The sequence below is a fragment of the Aquila chrysaetos genome, chromosome 3 (assembly GCF_900496995.4).
Source record: "Aquila chrysaetos chrysaetos chromosome 3, bAquChr1.4, whole genome shotgun sequence".
In the NCBI taxonomy this organism is placed as follows: Eukaryota; Metazoa; Chordata; class Aves; order Accipitriformes; family Accipitridae; genus Aquila; species Aquila chrysaetos.
The window spans coordinates 40,698,983-40,720,586 of record NC_044006.1 but is presented as its reverse complement, the minus strand read 5'-3'; the positions used below and the strand labels follow the sequence as shown (position 1 = coordinate 40,720,586).

Below are 21,604 nucleotides of genomic sequence, written 5' to 3'. Positions count from 1 at the left end.
ATTGCTCTGAAAAGCAGTATTGCCAAAGAGTAAGCATACCATGCGCAAGAGAGTGAGCAGCTGATATATTGCATTTTAGTAAGTCACTGCTTGTCAGCTGAGCCATGGTAAGTGTGTGTGGATGCATTCCTAGCCCCTTCAAACACAAAGTAAAGCCTATTAGTGTAAATCACTAATTCCAATAAAAAAGAAGAGTTGGGGTTTGATTCTTTTTATCTCTTGTTTCACACTGTAGCTATCCTAAAGTGTATAAAAAACCTCGTGACACTGATGGAGTAGCTAGTTCATATCTGATAGAGGATTGAGATGTTGCTGTTCCTGGAGCCCCAAGTGGCTTTGAAATTCAATGCGTCTGACCCAAGATACTGCTGTTTAAAAGCAGCTGATACATGCAAGGTGGTGAAAAACAAGGCAGCAACTTGAGCTGTGTACGAATGAAGGGAGATGGTATTGCAGGTGAAGAACAAAGGGGGCACGGTGGAGGGCAGAGCCTGAGAGGTGAAGTTAGGGAGAGAATATGGGGAAAGGTGGGAGGGCATAAGAGACCTTGCATGAGGGTGTAAAAGGACAGTACATATCAACACTGATATGTTGAATGCTGAATATTCATGATATCCATGCAGATAACTCTCAGCATAGATTATATTTATTTTATAACAGTGAAAATTGACACTAAATGAACCTGCTCACACTCTCTACAGTTTGTACCTAGGTACTACATGCCATACCTGAGTGCATGTATTTAAAGTCACTAGTCACTAGGTTTTCGTAGGCAGATGATCGAAAGCTGTCTGCTGAATTAAAATGCTATTTTCATTTTTTTTGGTCAGATGCTGGAATTCAGCTTTAAAAAAATGTGAAATAACCCATAAGAACATTCTCATTTTATATGTCCCTGTACTGTACTTTAAATTCTAGTCATTTCTTCAGAAAAATAAATATCCATGAATGCTTTAAAAATGTTTCAGGAATCACTTAACTTTAGAAATGAAGGAGAAAAATAACTTCACCTGAAACTACGTGATAATGAGACAACGTCTAATTACCTGCATTGAATTCTGCAGTTAGGCCAATAGGCTAATGAACATCAATACTCTTTCACAAAGAGCCCTGGGATCCCTAATGGCTGTAAGTGGTCAGGGCTTCGGTTTTACATTTCAGAGTCTGGTTGGTATAATCTTGAAACAAAATCTACAGATCAGATCGTATCCTCTACACAGTCAGTATGTGTGTGTGTGCGCGCGCGCGTGTGGGTGTGTGTACGCCCTTGAGCACTGCACATCTGGGATGAAATCAAAGCACTTTTAAGTGCACATGTATCCCATTTCTGGCTTGCTAGTAGCCCTTTAAATGTGCTGGGTTTAATCCAGGAAAAACGAGTATTGAAAAATCACATCAGTGAAGGAAAAAAAAACCTCCAAAGTTTTACATACTTGGATGGCATTTTTCTTTGAATATGAATGACTTAATCGTAATCAGCCTTAGTGAGAGGTGGGTGATGAAAGTTCAGAAATCTTCTGACAGAGGAAGACTTTGAACCTGCCTTTCTCATGTCCTTGGTGTATATATTATGCTCGTGAGAGGGAGAAGAAAAGCAAGCAACTTGCATCCTCGGCAAGAAACTGGTCACTCCTTAAGGGCTCTCAAGGCTTCAGAGCGCTATTCTGCAGAGAGAGATTTTTGCAGTGCTAATCCCTTCAGATCTCTGAGTACAGATTAAAATACCCAAACCCACAGTGTTCCTTCCAGTGTTAGAGCGCTCTGATTTGAGGATTTGCTCTGTATCTGGCTTGTATAGGAAATTCCCCAAACTTCCTCTGAAATCAGTTCCCACTTTTCTCGTTTAATACATTCATAAATGTTCATTGTGTGCTCAGGCAAGATATATATATATAGCAATGCAAGCACCGTACAAGCACTTCCCACTTGAATTGTACTAGAAGATGGGAACATGATTTTAGAAACCTAGTTACAGCATTTGCTTGCAGGAGTGAGGAAGACCTGAGCTCCAGCCCCTTTGCCAGAGGCTTTGCCAAAGTGTTTATGTCCAACGTGAAGAAAGAGTCCGTGGTCTCTTGGCTTGGGAATGAGCTGTAATACAGACATTAGAGAACAGATCTAGCAGATGGGCAGTACAGACTCAGGTCCCCTCAAGCCCAAGTTTTCCCACTGCCTTGCAGGGTGCTATTAACACTGAGTGCTTTTGTTGCCACCTCCTTTTCCTGTGTTTTCCACGGGTGACAACTTAGCATGCATGGGAATATCCCATGGATGAATCTGGCAGAGTAACTAAGCGAAAGACGGTCTATTTGGAGAATTAGGGTGGCGATTAGGTATGTGCCTGCCTACTGATAGCAGGCACAGGCAATTAATCCCCAGATTGTCAGGAATATTGCTGTCAGAAGCCTGCCTCTCTAGGGGTAGGTAGCAGCTGAGTAACAGCTTTCCTTCTGGACTCTGGCAGAGGGGAAATCAGACAGAAGTTGGTTGTATTTTTTGGATCCTTCCATTGGTATTGTATGTTGAAATTGTATGACACCATTTGCCAGTAATAAATCACTTTGCTGTCTGTTGTGTGATTACATAATTAAATATCCCTTGTCATGGATACACATGCAGGGATTGACTTAGACTTGGTGGGAATTAGGGGTTTGATTTTTTGAACCTTACATTTCCTGACTCCTGTGCAAATCAAATCCAGTTGTTTAACACTGCATTGAGAAATGATTCATGCAAGAAATAGCATATAGTGAGAAGCACAAACTGTACTTTCAGTGTATTTTCTGTCTTGATTATAATCTACTTGTTCATTAAAAATGTGTGTAGAATAGGAATGGAGAATTTAGTATTTTTCTCTTTCTAATCCTTAAAGAGGTGGCGCACTGCACAAGGATAATGATGCTTATCTCCTTTGCAAGGTGCTTTGAGGTGAACAGAAGGAAAATGCTGGGTGGAGATGAGATGTAAACTCACTTGTGTTTTCTGCTGTCCCTGGAGCCGTGGCCATTCTCAATGAAATGCCGTCACCAGAAGATGGCAGTTCTGGCAGAGTACCCTTGGGCCACCGTGGCTGTAACCTGCATCGGATTACTTAAAACTGGCAGTCGTCCGGAGAGGTGTCACTGGGACTGATGTCACCGGGCAGCGTGGCTGCTCGGAGCTCCTCTGTGCCCCACGTTCAGGGACACTGAAGCAGCTCTTGCAGCTGACCCGTCCTTGAGCAGCATGGTGTCTATTAGTTTTATTGCCGCTTTGATTGTTTGCAGTCAATTCTCGCTGCTTGCTGCTGAAGTTTAATTCAGTTTGCGTTTGGAAGGACAAGGGAGCAAATTTGTTGTTTTTATTAGAAGCTAAGCTGCACTGAAGCCTGGATGACGATCCATTGTTCGTGTTGTTACAAAATCTGACGAAGTAGGAAAGAAAGCACAAAGGAAGGGAAAAGTATAATTCAGATTTGCCAAACAGCCTGAGAATAATTAGAAGATTAACAGTTTGGTGCTGTTTACTGGCGAGTTGTGAATTAAATGCATCCCCCTTTTCTCTTTACATTAGTGTAATGTGTCGCTTTGGTTCTGGATTTCATGTCCTTCTCACATCTCTCACTCCTTCAGTCAGTATGCAGGACTGTATTTTACTGGACAAGAAATGTAGGAGCAAGCTTTTAATGTGGCACCAGAGACTTTCTAATCACCAGTCTCTGAAGTGTGCTCCTAAGTATCTGCAGTTAGCTTATTGGGTGGAGATGAATCGCCTCCAATTTGCTTTTGTGAATGTGAGTGGAACATTTGCAAAGAGTGGCTTCTGTTATTTACACTGTGAAATGCTTGTAAGCAGCCAACTATAAAAGACCTGAGTGACATTTATGCTTAAGTTCTCACATCGCAGTCATAGTTGGAGGAAAGGATAAAATTCAGTGTGCTGCTCTGAAATACGGTGGGTGAAGTTCTGTTCACAGCTTTAGCTGCCACCAGCTTAACTCCATGTATTCATCTTGGGTACAACACTTAGAGGAGCACGTGTCAAAAAGAAAACTTGACTATCGCAGATGAGAAAACAATATTAGTGCCACTGAAGTCAATGGTACACTTGCCGTGAAGTTTGGCTAATCAAGACTTTTACCCTGAGGTTGCTACCTAATTGCAGATGTGTGGAGATGCTTGATGTCTGTATTTTTTTTCTGATTTCGCACCCCTCTCTAGTCTCTTCTATCCCCTTTGGGGAACTTATTAAACCCCTGTATAACAGGGACCAGAATCACAGTCACTAGTGCAAGAAAATATCTTTGAGATCATATTCCATCTGCCTACAGGGGTCTGATATAATCTCCTGATAAGAATATACCAGACATTAAGCTGAAACTACAGCTGGTCTTGTCTATTCTCTAATTTAGTGGGATTTGGGCATGCAGACCAGAAGGGGAAGAGAGTTTTTTTCAGAGTGCAGCAATGCATACTTATTCAGAACAATTCAATCCTATTCAAAACCAGCACTCTGTGTCTGTCCCAACCTAAAATTCAGCTGGATGATATAATAGCTTGTTGTTTGATGCAAGCACAGACCACTCAGGTAATAACATCTATAAAATTGGAGGAGATTTTTGTCATTTCTCCACTGAGGAATAAATGGGAGAAAGTTGTCATTTATTGTCATATACGGATCATGGCATATAATATTTATAGCCTGTTGCACTATAAATATAACGTGCTATAAATATTAGAAATATTTATATACATATGAAACCCCCCAAATTATTTCAGTTTTTAGTTGTGGGAAAAGCAACCTCCAAATTTGCAGTTTGGGTTTTGTTGGTTTTTTTTTCCCACCCTTCTAACAAACTGAAAAAAATGCTGTCTGGTTTTCACTAGCAATTCTGGAGAAAGAAAGGTGGGGCAAAACCGAAGGCAGCCTTGAAATACATGTCATGATAGAGAAAAATTAGAAAGCAGCAAGATCCTGAACTGCAGAAGTGTTAGGGAAGCTGATATTATTTTTCATTCGTGATCTCAAATGCTTGTAGCCCATTTTTTAGCAGACTTAGGATTTGCCCAAAGATGTTCAGTGAATAGATTATGATCTATGTTGATAAAAGGAAACATCAAGCAATTCACTGCACCATGATGTCAGATGTTAGATTGAGGAAGCACTGTGAAAACTGTCTGTTTCCAAAAAAACCCCAGTATTCTAGGTACAACAATAACTTCTCTGAAGTGTTAACTTCATATGACATTCAGTGGGGTGGCTTCAGAGTAAATGTGTCAGTTAGGGGCATAACCATGAGCAATAGTACAGGGAACACAACACTCATACTTGTGGAGCAATAATATCCACTGTTTCTATTTCCTCCTAAGCATCAAAATGAGAGTTTATATGGGCTTCTGGCTTCCTGTAGGATCAAAAGGGAATTTTCTTTATTCACTTGATCAGAAGCAAAGCAGGCTGTTCCCTGTGAAGGATTCTCATGTTGTCTGTGTCACTGACAGCTGTTAATGGAAATGTCATGATCGAGTGGAAATCAGCTCTAACTGATGTTGGTCACTATGTTACTTTGATGAAATGATAAAAAAATCAGTAAGGTCTAAAAGCCAGGCAAGAGGAGCACCTGCATTTCCTCTTTGCTTGAGGTTGGTGGGGCTTTTTTTGAAAATTGCACTATAAAAGGGAGAGAAGAGGGATTGTGCCCTAAAGAACACTGCCACTGCGGTTAGCAGAAATTTCGGGTTTTGGTGAGAGCAGATCTGAGTAGCGAGTCCTCTGTTTCAGCCCCAATTTGTGAACTGCCAGGTACCCGCAGGCTCTGCTGAAGTCAGTCACACAGTTCCTGAAAAACTGAACAGCCACAGGATCGGGTCCTGGGTTATCGTTTCATCCTAGAGGAGATTTGCTAATGTAGTCAGTCCAGTAAGCTCAATTTTGATGCCATCGCATTTTACTTGACACTAAACTAAAACAGCTGTTTGCAATTAGCCCACATAAAAAGAACAATAACAAAAATGCAGCCTGCCCTTCCAGCTCTACACATACTCAATGCAAAGAGTTCACCAAGTTCTGGTGATTTTCCCTCCCTGCGCTCTAACTAAAACATCCAAAACAATTGATCTTGCTGAAGACCAAACAAAAAAAAAATGTTTATCGTTCCCCAAATGTTTCTGATGGGCAGCAGCGACCGATTAATGGAAGATAAAAGTTGCTCCGGGTGCATGTGCAGGCAGGGCTCTTGCTGCTGCGGAGCTGATCTAAGCACGAAGTTAAAGGGCTGGGCAATGGCTGTTGCTGCACTGGGACAGGATGAGGTAGAGAGCTGGTTTCTTACCAGGACTGGGATCCAGGGCAGCTGGCCCACCCTCCCATTGGGAACAGCGAACAAGGAGCTTGTAAAATACACAGACCAAATGGAAATGACCCCTATTGACTGAAACCAGCTGCATGTCAGACCTCTCACTGTCTCTCTTGATTTGCTATCTCAAATAAATGGATGTGGTAGAAGGGGCTGTGGAAAGAAAACAAAATAATTTATTCTCCTTGAAGTCGCGCCACACTAATAAGCCGCAGTTTTTACAGCTGAAAAAAAATGTTTATTCGCAGATTAAGTTTTTCCCTCCTTTTTTTTTTTTTTTTTGGCTTTGAAAGTCTGCAGTTTAGAATAAGACATGCTGTAGTTCAGTTTCAGAGGTCTTTGACAGTTATAGCATTGGTAGATTTTGTTAGGTATTCATCACATGAAACTGCTGGCTAATGAGAGCTTGGTTATTCTGCATTTTGATTCAGAAAACAAACTTATGACAGCTTTTGTTGGTGTTTTGGCTTACATCTGCATGGTGGCTCAGCCCCATGAAAAAGGTCTTAGCAAGTTTTGAAGAAGAATAAAGTGCAGAATGACTTGACTTATTCATGTGGTATTTTCCATATTTTTCCTAATACATTCCTGGGTAACACCAGGTATTCTGAGCATTGTGAAAAACCTGCTTGCAGTAACCAGGGTAGCACTTGATTTCGGAAACGTTAAGGATGACAGATGCTCAGTTCCTCTGTTTTGTACCCAGGATGGGTTACTGCTATTGATATTAGATTGAGCTCTGTTCTGACTTTAGAAGTAGGGAAGGAGGTATTCAACCTCGCTGCTATAGTTGCCTCGATTTCTTTTTAAGATTGTGACGTTATGACACATGCCATAGTGCGGTCATGGTTTGATACGCTTTCTTAAGGAAACTTCTTAAAAGTCATCAGTCTAGTTTTCCTTCATGCAAACTGAGGCACTGATGTGTTTTGCAAATGTATCTTTTCTTTTTTTTTAAAGTCTTGTTCACCCAATTGATCGTTAGTGAAATAAACCACCAAATTTGGATTAATGGATCTATTAGAGTGTCTCAGTGGAATGACCTTCATGAAGTCTGCAAAAACATGTGGGATACAAAAATTTGAGGATGACACTTTGAATTGACCTTGTTACTTCTTTCTGCCTTCAACAACCTTCTTTTTTTCTCTAATATTTTTCTTTTTCTTTTTCTCCTTAAGAATTCGTTTCTTCCTCATTCCCTGGTGCACAAACACAATAGGGTAGCAGCTTTGAACATAGGAGCCCTTACTTATGGCCTTGCAGTGGAGTTGTCCAGACAGATGTTATTTCAATGTAAAGTAGATTGAAATTCCCATCTATAGGTTCTGAGTGTCCTGGCAGTCACTCTCTTTGCTTTAAAGACAAAACCAAAATGCAGTTCAATCTGGTCATTGCTCCTCCACTGGCAGATTTTAGCCACGTTGGCTTGTAGGATCTTCTGACTGTCACCTGTGACCCACAGATATGGCTATGAGGAAAGGCACACCTCTGTTCCTTGTACCACTGCTGTTTCTTGCTGGCTGTCCTATAGGTAGCATCTCTTACTGATGAGCTATCTGCTATTCATTATATCCTCTGGCTGGATAATGAACTATAAGCTAGTTGATGGGTTATTCAGATCACGCTAGTCTGGCATCAAGTGATACCATGGACTTCCTTCCCTCCATTTTTATCTTACCATTTTCTGCTGACTAATTACTTGCATTAGTGAGAGTAAACCAAGCTTACGCTGACTTCTTTAAAAATGTAAAGAGGTAAAGAGGTCTTGGGTGGCTGCCTGTAAAGAATGTTCTATGTTGAGCAAGATGCAGAACCATGGGTGCAAAAGAGGTTTCTATGGGTTTGGAAGGAGCCCTTCTCCTAGCTGACATCTGTCAGGCTCTACCTTTGGCACACTTTGGTAGAATAGCAGTTATTTCAGTAGTCCAAGGGTAGAATGACACCAGCGAGATGTCTGTATGCCAGGACAGCTCACAGCTTTGGGTTGACCCTGTAATTGCACTGAAAGGGAACCTTTTTTAATCTGTATTTCAGCTATAGCCTTAGTACACAAGGGCCCTATCCTGCAGTGCAAAATGTGGCAGCCCTTCCCATTGCCCATTGCTGGTGTTCAGGTAAAAGAGAATGAATCTCATTGATATTGAGGAGACTTTTGCCCTGGTCAGGACTCCAAGGCCCAATCCAGTGACAGTACAAAATATGAGGAGTACAAAACAGAAAGAGGGATTAGCATGCGGTAACAACAGAGCAGATGTTTGAACTTTCCAGCAAAGAAAGAGGATCAGGTTGAGGCCACCCTCATTGTTTTCCTGTCTTTCTCATGAAAGAACAGGTTGGGTACAAGTACAGCTGTAGAATATATTTGAGCCTGAATTTGAAAAACATGGCAATGCAATATATTTATCGATGAGTCTTTTAAATAATATCTGTAGTAAAAACAAGAGGGGTACTTTGTTTCACCTTTATTTTAATCAGACTTTCCTTTTTAAAAGTTGCAAGAATACAAAATTGATGAGGCTAACGCTACTGAGCTGGCCAAAGAGAAAAGGATGAGAGCCAGTTATTTTTCCTCAGCAGCACAGTAGGAAATGTGTAACTGTTAAATTTCAGTTCAGATGTTTATATCTTTACATATTTACAGTGGAAAACAAGATTAGAGCCCAAGAATATGTTCTTTCTCAAACTGAAATAAGATGCCTTTTATCAAGGGAACAGCAAGAAAAAAACTAAATAAATCTCAAAACACAAGACAAGGCACCGTTTCTACAACAGCAGAAATCTTATTCTGATTGCTCAGGTCATCGTGTATGAATGCTGAATTTTCTGCCTTGTTCTGTTCCAGAGACTGAAGGCAGCGCTGACTCATCATCCTGCCGCCATGTCGAACGGGAATATGAACACCATGGGCCACATGATGGAAATGATGAGCTCACGGCAGGACCAGACGCCACACCATCATATGCACTCACATCCTCATCAGCACCAGACGCTGCCACCTCATCACTCATACCCGCATCAGCACCAGCATCCGGCGCACCATCCTCATCCTCAGCCTCATCACCAGCAGAATCATCCCCACCACCACTCTCACTCGCACCTTCATGCACACCCGGCACATCACCAGACCTCGCCGCACCCCCCGCTGCACTCAGGTGGACAAGCACAGGTAGACCTTCATGCCATGCTGCATTGCTGGGTTTTGCTGTTACGTGGAGTTAAGGCCTGATCTCTGTATTGTTTCTTCTTGCACAAATGTCTTGTTAGGTACAAGCCCTTCAGGCTACTCATAAATGTCTGCTACAGGTGGTGGGGAAGTGCAAACTTTATTCAGAAAACAGAGTGAAGCAACAACTTGTTTTGCTGCTTAATTTGCTAGACATTTGTAGTATCTTACTTTATAAGGAGGTCCAAGGTTTTTCACTGCTCTGAGCTCTGCAAATTGCCACATACCCTTTTATGGATGAGGTTTATTATGGAGATTAGCATATTATATAGGTTGCTTAATGTGCTTGAACCTGAACTTCTCAGGCCAAGATTTAAAGAGCTGTATGTGTTCTACCTGCAGAAATACATGGCACAATATTTAGTGAAGTAAAATGGCACTGGGGGGGGGGGGGGGGTTCAAGACTGGAGATAGTAGAGGTAGTTCTAAGGTAAAATACACTGGCTTAGGGGAAAAGAAGAAAGAATCCAGACCCCGTGAAGGGGATAGCAGCCCCCATCTGCAGAGTATGAGAGAAAGCCAAGATTAGGTGAGAGTGCAGGCAGTAGTTGGTGGATGTTGTGATAGGAGAAAAAGATGGTGAAGCCAATCCAAGGAGAGAGATTTAAACCAGGAAGGCAATTTTGAATTGGATTCAGATGATGAGAACACAGTGAAAGTCTCCATTGAATGAGATGGAGGTCTCGATTTTTGGACCAGGTATATTGGCTTCAGCAATTTAAATAATTCAGTATCTGAACTGGATGTTTCTTGAACTAACGAACTAGTGAGCATGGACTATAGCAGAGTCATTATTAAGAGGAATTCTATTAATGTCTTAAGATGATAGGCTTCTGCATTAGGATCACACAAGAAAAATAAAGCTCTGGGGGCAATGACTGTAACATGTCAGGTCTGGGGAGCAAATTTAAGGAGGGCAAGTGGGCAGTGCATGGAATGAGGACAAAGAGGAGTGCCAGCCATAAGAAGTTCAATCTGTGAAGTATTGTGTTTCTTGCAAATACCTTTCAGACAAGCTCTTAGAAAACATTAAAGAAAATGAGATGATTTGGCTGACATCCCAGTGTCCCACAACATTAACTATTTACTAACATCTAGCTTTATTATTGCAGAGGCTGCAAGCACATGGGATTTCCCTAAAGCATTTGCTAATGTAAAATGAATTGTCAGCTTTAGAGAAACAGTCTAAATAAGAGAGCAGCAGACTCCCCTGTGAGAAGATGTCCAGAGCTTTCCTAAGCTTAGTTCAGTTTTTACTTTGTGAATTCAATTATTTTCCCATCTGTTAATGAGTTATTTTCCTTGGAGTTGTTTAAAAACTCCAATAAAAAGACATTATCTCATAACAGAGAAACCAAAAGTAACCTGATGGCTGTCTTGGAGATCCATGAGAGAGTAAGGGTAAAGCTGTGCTTAGCAGACTGAGGACTCCATGGATGAGATGGAGGAAGTCACTTAACCTCTCTGAGGCTTTTAAAACAAGGGTAATAGTACTGACACCTCACCGAGGGGTTGGGAGGACAAACATGTTAATGCAGGGTAGGGAGTCAGATACCACAGTACGGAGCACTGCTGCAAAACATCCCTATTACCGCTTTTAACAGGTGAGGAGAAAACAGCTACCAGAGAAAACAAAGCTCCCAGTTATAAGGATAAGATCAATGACCCAGTGGCCCTCCTCCGGACCCGCTCGAGCAGGTCCATGTCTCTCTCACACTCATTCCAGTTAGGACAGCCTAGACTTCTTGTGCTTTATATTCCCTGTTAGCTAGGCACCCCAAAAGACTTGCAAGTGGGCAAGAAGAGATACAGGCACCAGATGGGTAGATGGGCTGACTGGCAGCCACAAAGCTACGTCAGATTCACCCTGTGTCCCAGCACCATGCAGTCTCTGGAGCTGGGCCTGTGCGGTCAGATGAGCTTTGCCGTGCACAGCGTGTCACTGGAGGCAAAAGGCCCCGTCAGGGATCACAGCGGTCTTCACCTCGTCCATAGGTGTAAGTGTCACCTAGAGGATAGGAACGGAGGGTGATGGAGTAGGAATCCTATGGTCAGCAGCTTCCCTGGGCAGCAGAGCTCTTGCTGTGTGTCTGCTCCCATGGTGTGAAGGCAATAGTGATTTCTGAACAGATGCATTAGTGGGGAGAAAAAAAGGGTTTGCTGAGTAATAACCACATGGTTATTGCCTTCTAAGCTCATCCATAGTCCCCATGGCAATGGCCTCTTTGGGGGTCAGATTGCTCCAGCAGACATTAATTTTATGGTGCGTTTTACTAATTATTAACCTCCTTATTCTTCTGAGCCAGAGTCTTCCATTCCAAACCACCTGCCAAACGACAGCATGGTCCACGCTGCTGTAAGCTGTGTGCTCCCACGCCGAGACTGTTGTTATTCTACACCACACCCTCCTGTAAAGTCAGAATTCATTTCATGCTTTTCAGCTACCATTTTGATACACAGGAACTCAATGAATTATGCTTTCGTAGAATGAGTGAACGGGTATTAGTTTTGTGGTAAGTTGCAAAGAACAGAGAGAAATGCTGGCTCAAGCATAAAAGTAGAAATCACCTTCTGATAGGTATCTTTCTGAGAAAGCGAGAGACATTATCAAGTTGTGGCTATGTTGCCTCAACTACTACAAAAATGATACTATTATTCTTGTGTTGGTCCCACGAAGGATTCTTCATCTCAAACTTGATAGCTTAAGCAGAGTAGGGGTTTGGATGTTGTTTCATTCTCTTAGTTGTCCTTCGTTTGTCTTCATTATGGATACGTGATTAGCATCCTCTAAAAAAAATTAACCTCAATTTTAATATATGTTCATTTTCTTTCTTATGTCCCTAGGCAGGGCAGCGAAATCCTGCTAGAGAATGATGCTTAGAGAGTTACTAAGATACAGCCTAACAGATTTGAGGGTTAAGAGCTATCTAGTTAAGAGTCAGTTAATTATCCCACGTGACATTATTACTGACGTAAAGGCAACCCTTATAATTAATATCTGCCAGAGATGGAGAGAATTTGTTGTTCTGAAAATGCGCTCTGACTGCCCAAAGACTGACTGGTGCTTTCGGAAGACAAAATGACTCACTAGTTATTCAGGAGAAAATGACCATATGAGGGGAAAAAAAAAGAATTGTATAGTTACCTTTTTCTGCCTGTATAGCAGACTCCACTGAGAGAGTTAAGAAACAAGAATTTTTAAAGCTGAATGAGGAAGGAGAGAAGTGGGATAAGGAAAGCTTTTGGTGTCCGGAAATATAAATAACAGATCTCTGAAGTCTGGAAAGGTGTCGTATGTGAGAAAATGAAAGGCCTTTGATGAGATGTTGACATTAAAAGGGATCTCTGAGGCCTCTGCACTCAGACATATTGCTAAAGAGGCGGCATGCCCGGCCTCGGTGGACAGGGAGCAGCTGGCATCCCTCGGCAGCGATCTCCCAGCGGCAGCGCAGGGATGCTGGTGGGGACGGGGGCCGTGCCCGGCGGTCCTGTGCGGTGCTGGCTGGCGGTCCTGCGCGGCACTGGGGGCTGCAGCCACTGCAGCTGCCGTAGCCCTGGGACTGCAGCCCCCCATGTGGAGAGAGGGTTGGAGATTTTACCAGCAAACATACGGAGTTAATACAAGCTGAAATTTTAAAAACCAGTCAGAAGGTGTAGGGTGGCTTATTTATTTTTAGAAGGTTACTCTTTTAAAACGTTTTTCTGCTCCTGAGAGAGAGATTCCCTGACTGTGCAACATAAAGCTGGGAATAAATTCAGCTTTATGCAAAAAGCGTTATCAGATGCACAGAATAATTACACATAAAATTGCCACTTTAATTGACACAAGTCAGCTGGAGGAGGGAGCAAATTCTTCTTTGCAGTTTGTGGCAAGATTCTAGACAGAAAAGCGACCTCGCAAGACGATAGTATCGTTTTAATTGAGACAGACAGAGGTGTTAGGCAAACACATGTTAATTGCCGCAGTTGAAATTCAGGGCTCAGTCTGACAAAGCGCTGAGTACGTCCACTCCCTGGAGTCAAAAGGAAGCACCTTGGAGGTTTGGGCCTTTGCCAGAAGAAGGGGGTTAATTTTGAGTCAACAATTCAGGTTTCCAGACTGTTCCAGATTGTGCCGGAGCGGCGGCAGCAATGTGAGCAGCGGCAGCAGCTCCCACTGGGCGTGAGCAATGGGACCTGGTGGGTCGGGCTCCCGAGCCCCGCGCGCAGTCCAGAGCCCCGTAGCCTGGGTGCCACAGAGAGGCAGGAAAGCGGTCCAAAGCTGCCTATTCCCAGGCGGCTGAACATTAAGTCTGATGCTGGTTCCTGACAGGGACGTGGGCTTGGGTTTCATCCGCCCAGGAGTCGGAGCAGAGGCTATGCGGGGCTGCCCCCACCATGCGCCTTTTCTGTAATGGCATGGGGCAGTTACTCTCAGGAGCGGGATCAATACTCTCCTGCACTTGAAACAGCACGAATACAATTTTTTTTAGTTTCGTAGCGGCGGGGCTGGATGTGGTGTGCCTCTACTGTCAAAGCCAGACTGCTGAATAAAAAGGAGTATGGCATCTATGGGGGTCAAATGGAAACACCTGATAAGAGGAATATCCCTTCTCCACGCGGTGCAGGGATACCAAAAATGCAAGTTCGAGTTCAGGTACCTAAATCCTTTCTTTTGCCCCCAGCTGAGGGGCACTGAGGTCTGCTGGCCTTGCGTGATCCCAGCCCGCGGCTGCCCAGCTCTACTCAGGTGCAAAGAGCACTGCAGGTCCTGTCTCCAGAGGTGGTAAAGCATGAGACGGAGATGGGGGAGCCTGTGAAATAGAAATGTCCTAAAATTTTGGAAGCAATTGGGGAAAAAAAAGGAGAGAGAGACAGAAAGAAGGCTGCTACAGCCCTCTGCTTTGTTTAAAACAGTTGCTGAGAGAAACTTGTCATTTCAGGTTTGAAATAGGTGGTGGCAGAGAAAGTACCTAAGTGAATGTTTTTAATAACTAACTGTAAGGGGAAAAATATTTTCCCTACTAATATTCAGAGGATCGTTTCAAAAAAATCTCCCCTTTGACCACGGTAAGGATTTGCCAGCAGCTAATTTCAGTGGCATCTGGCGCAGCCTTTCGACTTGTGCCTGTTGCAGACCTCGCCAGGGAGCAGGATGAGCGTATGAGATTTCCCTTCCCGTTGCAGCATCCCCTTCTGTAACTTTCCCCCCCTCACCACCCCCTGCCAAACCTCTTCTTCCCCGCCAGGTTTCGCCGGCGGCGCAGCAGATGCAGCCCACGCAGACGATACAGCCGCCGCAGCCGACTGGAGGTCGCCGGAGGAGGGTGGTGGACGAAGACCCGGATGAGAGGAGGCGGAAATTTCTGGAAAGGAACCGAGCCGCCGCCACGCGCTGCAGACAGAAGAGGAAGGTCTGGGTGATGTCACTGGAAAAGAAAGCAGAAGAGCTCACCCAGACAAACATGCAGCTTCAGGTGCGAGCCACTGTCTGCGCCCCCGAGGACACAGAGGGGCTCTTTGTGCTCGGAGGGGCTGGCGGTGCCGGCAGGCCCTCGCTGCCTTCGGGGCTGCCCCCGCGCAGCCGGCTCCTAGCGGGAGCCCGGGCATAATCAAAGCCGATTAATCAAGACGTGTGCGCTTCAATTAAAGAAATAATTACACTTTAGCAGGATAAGCCAGGAAAAAGCTGTCTTGGGATTTAGAAGCCTGCGCTAGATGGAGTTGTATTTATTTTCTTTTCTTGTCGCTGCTTTTTGTGGGGATTTTTTTTGGAAGTGCCGTTAACTCGGCTGTAAAAGACTTCTTCAGAGCAGGGCATGTAGCTAAACCCTCATTCAAAGCCAGCAAGATATGAGCATAAATAGATCGGTCTACCAGTAAGGAAAGCGAAGTGGATAGATGAAAATATCCTGAATATGATAATAAAAGCCTTCCTTCTTACAGTGCTGCACTTCTTACGGTGGGCACAGTACTTCGGCCCCATCCAGAGGTGTGCCTGTGTGCTGCCAAGAGCAGAAAGACCAATTGTGTAATGTCACTCCTCCCAAACACAGAGGTGTGAGCAGCACCCAGGCACCGGCTGTAGCGGAGCTGTAGGTGACAGCAGCCCTGCCACCCTGCGCCCGAGCGCAGCAGGCTGCCGTTTGCCCCCACAGGTCTGGCCAAATTGCCTTCAGAAGAAGATATAAAATAACGTTATGGACAAATGTTAACATACACCCAGCGCACGAGCACCAAGTGCCATTTTTGCTCAGTTCTTCCGACGTCGTGGAGCGGTTTCTGTGTTCTTGGGTTTAAAATTTGCAGAAGAGCCTGGTTTAAGCTTTGTGGCAAACCAAACCCTCTCTTTCTTTTCTAGAACGAGGTTTCGATGCTGAAAAATGAGGTAGCACAGCTGAAACAGTTATTGTTAACACATAAAGACTGTCCGATAACAGCTATGCAGAAAGAATCGCAAGGATATCTAAGTAAGTAGCTGGTATGTTTGCACTGTCTCCACACTCCTCACAGGAAAGCAAAGTTTCCAATTCTTCCCCGCAGAACCCCTTGTCGGTCATATTATCTCTTGAACCTGTCTTCTCAAACATCATCCGAGCCATCCAATCTCCTGCCCTTATTTATCCAGCCCTGCTCAAAACCACAAAAGCCCTGGTTTGCATCCCCCACAGCAGAGCTAGCCTTCCCCACCCCTCCCTTCCGCAAGGAGATGCACACGGATGGACGCTCATTCCCCTGTGGAGGATCCCGCTTGAACTCGCAGCTCCACACCTGCAAGAGTCCTCCTGGGTGCAGCGCTGCCAGAACCTTAAAATAACTCTCAAAGGGAAAGTTAAAAAGGAAAACATTACAGTCCCCTCCAGCGAAAACGGTGCTGTGCTCTGACAGTGGCGCAGACCAGGCATGGCGCAGGTTTTCAAGGTTTGTTAACTCTTTTTTAACTCTTTCATTTTTAAAAAAAAATTCTCATCTAATGGAGACGTTGAATCGATTCTGTCCAGTTGATGCATTTTACGAGTGTGGTAATTTAGGGATAAATTCTTTGCTTGGCTCTAGAACGGCTCAGAAGAGCCTCAGGGTTAATATTTGCTAGATTGCGGCATTCTCTTAAAATAGAGCCCATTTCTGTCTCCTCTGCATCACTATGCATCTGGCTCTTTAACAGTACTCAAAGAAAAAAATACATAATTGCATTACATGCCTATCAACTGTTGCTTGAATTAGATTTTCTTTGCTGCAGTGTACTGCACTCTAATTTTGATTCCTGCTGGAGCGAATAAAGCGTTTAAGCATCCCAACTGATTTTATAGACCTTGAGATATCAGACTTTTTATGCCAACATTGGTTTCATAATCATTAAGGTCTTGGACTTTTTTCAAGGTCCCAACTCCACAAGTCAGGTTGATATCAGAGAAGCTGTCTTAAAAAAAAAACCAAACCAAACCAAACCAAAACAACCAACCTGTAAAAGATCAGAAGACAGAGAGTCTTGGATAACTGTACTTTGAAATCCTGGGCCTTGTGCATGCCTCAGGTTGTTAGTATTGCTGCTGTAGTAGTACATCCCTTTTCCATCCAGGAGTGTCACCCAGCCTGGGCTTGTAACTTGGATGGAAAAATGAATGTGTGTTGTCTCTGTGCCCTCACCCCCTTCGCAGGTCCCGAGAGCAGTCCTCCCGCGAGCCCGGTCCCAGCTTGCTCCCAGCAGCAAGTCATCCAGCACAACACCATCACGACCTCCTCTTCCGTCAGCGACGTCGTGGGAAGCTCCACTCTCACCCAGCTCGCCAGCCACAGAACAGACATCAACCCCATTCTTTAAAAGTGGTTGATCAGAAACTGCTAGGGGAGTGTGGTAGCGTATCAAAGCGTCCTCTGTGCTAAGGACATCTGCAACTGTAACTCAAGCCTGGAAGATTCCTCAGTTCTTGAAAGACTCTGGCTTTCATTTTTATAGTTATTAAAATGTCTTTTATACTTAGTTACATAAAAGGGAGTTATGCAATTAATATGCTATCAGCCTGAGAAATGCTTTGGTGCTTTCTCCAGTTTTTTTGGTACCAGTTACTTGTTTATAAACCTAACTGTTTCTGTACATAGTCATGTTTCCTTCTCACCAATCTAGCCTGAAGCCTCAGAAACATGGAGTTGTGTGAAACTGCAGCTTGTTAGCCAACGTGAGGCATGAAAAGTATTAAACAGAGTCATATGTAGGTAACTAAGAGTAATTAGGCTATAAATATAGAGAGAGGGCATCTGCTGACAGCATAATAAAAAATGAGTTAGCGTTGTGCTATCAGCAGACCCCATCTTGCGTTCAGAACCTCTTTCAAAGCGGTTATATAGGATGTGGCTATCAGGACAAAACCAAGCCCAAATAACATGCTCTTTTGTCTAGCCCTCCCCCTTCTCCTCTCTCCCCTACCCTGGCCTTTTCCTCCTCCAGTTATTCTTACACCTTCCTTTTCCCTTTCCAAACCCGTTTCATCCCCCAGCTTTTTTTCCTGCTTTTTTTCATTCCAAGGCTTTCTCGCTTCCCTCTCTTTTTCTCAAAGAACAGTGATGAACAAGGAAAAACTTCAAGCTCACCTAAAAACTGTCAGCACGGCTGCTGCTTTCACTAGCTCTTCACCCGCAGCTGGGCTGTGCTGAGCGTTTGGCTTTTAGAAAATAGAAATGCTCCTGATTTAGTGTTTTTAATAAACAGCGAAAGGCGAAAGCAGTGTGGCCCCAGGTGAAGCAGGATTGAGAGCCAGCTGTGTTGATGCTAGCAGCCCTGTAAGCTTCTGTGGCATGGTACAGGCACAGCGAGCAACACCTGAGAATCACAGCAATTCTTTCGCACTGCCAGTCATTAACATAGAAAAATCCATGTAGTATATAATAATTCGGAAAAGTTCTGTTCCCTAACCTGGTTGCGTTGTTCTGGCAATGAAAGCTAACAGCCTCAGGTTTCACAGGCTATAAATGAGAAATAAATCAGCGTAACGGTTCTGACCAGTTGGAAAAATGCCATTTTTAATTCCCAGGGAAAGACCTGCTCTCTGCAGGCATTCCTTTAAGCGTCCATGGACTGATCCCGAGCTGGCAGACAGCAGTGTAGCTTCACTGACTTTAATGGCACTTAACGCCCGTTTACCGCGGGTAAGGAGTTGTCTTATTAGGACGCTAAATAATTTTTAAAAGGCATGCAGCCACTAAAAAGCGCTGCAAGAATGGCAAATCCCACTGCACTCTGGATAAAATTCAGTCCTGCAAAGAGGGTCTGGAAAAGAGCCTTATGCCACAATTAAGGTTTTTGTCTGGAGTCTGGGCCTGACCCTCAGTGTGACTGATTTGCATCCCCGAGTGGTACCAGTGATTGATGGGAAAATCAGACAGAGATGATGCCAGTTAATTACACTGCCTTGCTGTATATTGGGACCTGATTTTGCTCTCAAATCTGTCAGCGGCAAAACCTCCCGCTGCTTACTTAGGTAGCGGGCTCCGAGCTGGTGATAAATGTTCAAACATTTTGAGCTGCATCTTTAATAGCAAAAACTAATTCACGTTATTCCCAGCAAATCTTCTAGCCTTGAACACGCTTTGTTCTGAAGCAAAGTTCTCCTCCTCAAAGACAGTGTCTTTGGTTTTTAGAGGAGTCGTGGGTTTTAAAAGGGTGGCTCTTCCCTGTGCAGGAGGGAGAGTGAAACAACTGAAGCGTGAGGCACTGTAAGGAGCAGGGCCTGCCTGGAAGGGAAAGCAAAACTCTGAGGATCATTCATTTCCGAATTAGTTCTTATCTTGGTAACTAACTTTTTATTAGTATTCTTTTCTTTAACAGCTCGCTTTCCGTTTATGCAAATACATTCAAAAGAAGAGGATTTTTAATGTACAGTGTAAATCTTGACTTGATTATATAGTCTAAGAACCAAAAAAAATTACGAAAAAATACAAATGTAAAGGATTTTCTATTATATTTTAGACAAACATATACTTTTAAAGTGTTTTAAATACTGAATCTATAATTTTTTTTAACCTCCAGTTGTAATAGCTAAATGGTTTTGCTTCATCACGGCTCCCAAGGGAACTTTTTTCAAATATGCAGTCGAGCAAAATGTTCCAGCTGAGTATCCACTATGTAAAAAAACCCAAATAAGCATTTCCCCTGTGTCTGAATTTCATCGTTCACCATGAAAAAGAAAATGCCATCGCAGGGTTAATTTAAAAAACTGTCCCTCTATATGGGTAGCACTTAAATACATTAAAAAATAAAAATCAAAAAGTTGTTGGTAACATTAGAATACCCAGTCGAGCTACACTACGCTAGAACTACAGTTTAGCTTCATTTTATTCAGTCTCCTCAATTAAAATATTTAGCTGTTAAACTGAATGCCTCTACATTAAAAAGAAAAAAAAAAAAAGAAAAAAAATACAAAAACCTTGCCTAAGTTTTGTTAAATTCAGCAACTTGACAGTTTGACTGATGTGTATTATATATAGCTCAATTATTTCTTTTTTTAATGCTAACTAGGCAAGCCAACCACACATGTTGGCCTAAATGTGTAATTACAATGAAATGTCTCCTCTCTATACTATTGGCCTTTAGGTATAATCCGTGCTAGTGATGTGGAAATAAGTAAAGGATGAAAAGCTATTTGCTATTGCTTCTTGTAACTCTGTCGCAGGTTCACAGGCCAAGACAACACGCAGCATATTTATATCGGCTATATCATCGGTAAAAGGACCAACCGTACCAGGCACCTTATATTATTCATCAGATTCGCTTCCACATTAAAACGCTCTTGTTTTCCAGGGGAGTGATCCTGCAGCCTTTCCTCAAGCTGCCAGTCTGGCCAGGCACCGGAGGCTGCCTGAGCAAGGGCTGCGGGAGAAGCCCCTGCCCCTCTCTCCCCAGGACACCCCTCTGCTGCACGGTCGGTCGGTGGCAGCGGCCTCTTCCCAAGAACCTCACTCTAAACGCTCTTCCCGGGCTCTTTCCGTCGAGGAGAAGTCCCGCTTTTCCACGAGCTGCTACTGGAGACTGCTCCGCTTTCCTCCTGCCCTGCCAACCCAGCCCGTCGCTGGGCTCTGTGCCCCATCCCGCCGCCAGCGGACGACTGGGACCGCTTCCCTCGCCCGCTCTCCCGGGCACGAGCAGGGCAGCGAGCCTTGGCCGGCGCCTCGCTCGGGAGGAGGTATTCCTGTGGACGGCATCTCTTGTTGCGCGACATCTGAAGCACGTTGGAAATCTCAGCCACGGACAACTGCAATACTTTGATTGGAAAGAAACGATGCTGTGATCCGGTTCCTTCATCCCCGGCCCCCCTTCCCCGAGTCAATTTATGCAAGCCATATTCGTAACGCTGCCTGTGGGAGACAAGTCGTTTGTGTGCTATCACGGTGTGTTTTATAAGGACGACGACGATGATGATGATGATGATTTATGGAGAATTTCACGCTGTTGGGAGTGAATTCCTGCTACGAAGCTAAATGTCTGCTGCCCATCTTCTGAATAGTGGAAAGTCAATGGTTCAGTGCCTCAGTGCGTGTGGATTTAGTGTGTTAACTGACTCTGTCCTGTTAACTAACAAGCCAGCTATAACTGTTGTTAAATGCCCAACTTTTGAGGATTCATATTTTTTTAAGCAACAATATTTAGTGTTGAAAACTAGCCTTTTAGTTTAGGCAAAATGTGCTTTTTAGCAGCTAATACCTTTTTAAAAAAAAAGCGTATAGAGTGAATTTATGAAAATTCATGAGGACCAAAGCAATTTTAAAACAGGAATCTATTAATTTAGTATTCACATAGAATTTTATAAAGTATTTATTAATAAATGTTATTTTAACACATTCCATTTGAACAGTATTCTTGTACAGAATCTGTTTGGGTTTTTTAAGTTACAATATTAGTTTTGCAATAAACTACTCTAGGTGTGTGTGCATCTTAATCTTTCAGGGTCTCAAGCAGAAGTCATCCATCTAAGATGGAAAAGCTTGCTGAGGTCAGTTGTACAGAAATTCCTAGAATTAAATCTTTTCCTTAAAGCAGCATCTGCTTTTTTTTTTTTCTTTTTTCTTTTTTTTTT

At 43.5% G+C, this 21,604-nt stretch overlaps 1 protein-coding gene across 2 annotated transcripts in view; it reads left to right on the top strand.

Moving 5' to 3' along the window:
- CREB5 (cAMP responsive element binding protein 5) overlaps positions 1-17,561 on the top strand; it is a 240,021-nt gene extending 222,460 nt beyond the window's left edge. For both annotated transcript variants that reach the window (XM_030010334.2, XM_030010335.2), the window contains 4 exons: positions 9,177-9,500; positions 14,786-15,013; positions 15,898-16,006; positions 17,195-17,561. In XM_030010334.2, the coding sequence (XP_029866194.1) occupies positions 9,177-9,500; positions 14,786-15,013; positions 15,898-16,006; positions 17,195-17,358 (825 nt within the window). In that variant the 3' untranslated portion in view covers positions 17,359-17,561. The remainder of the gene's footprint in view (positions 1-9,176; positions 9,501-14,785; positions 15,014-15,897; positions 16,007-17,194) is intronic.
- Positions 17,562-21,604: the final 4,043 nt, after the last annotated feature.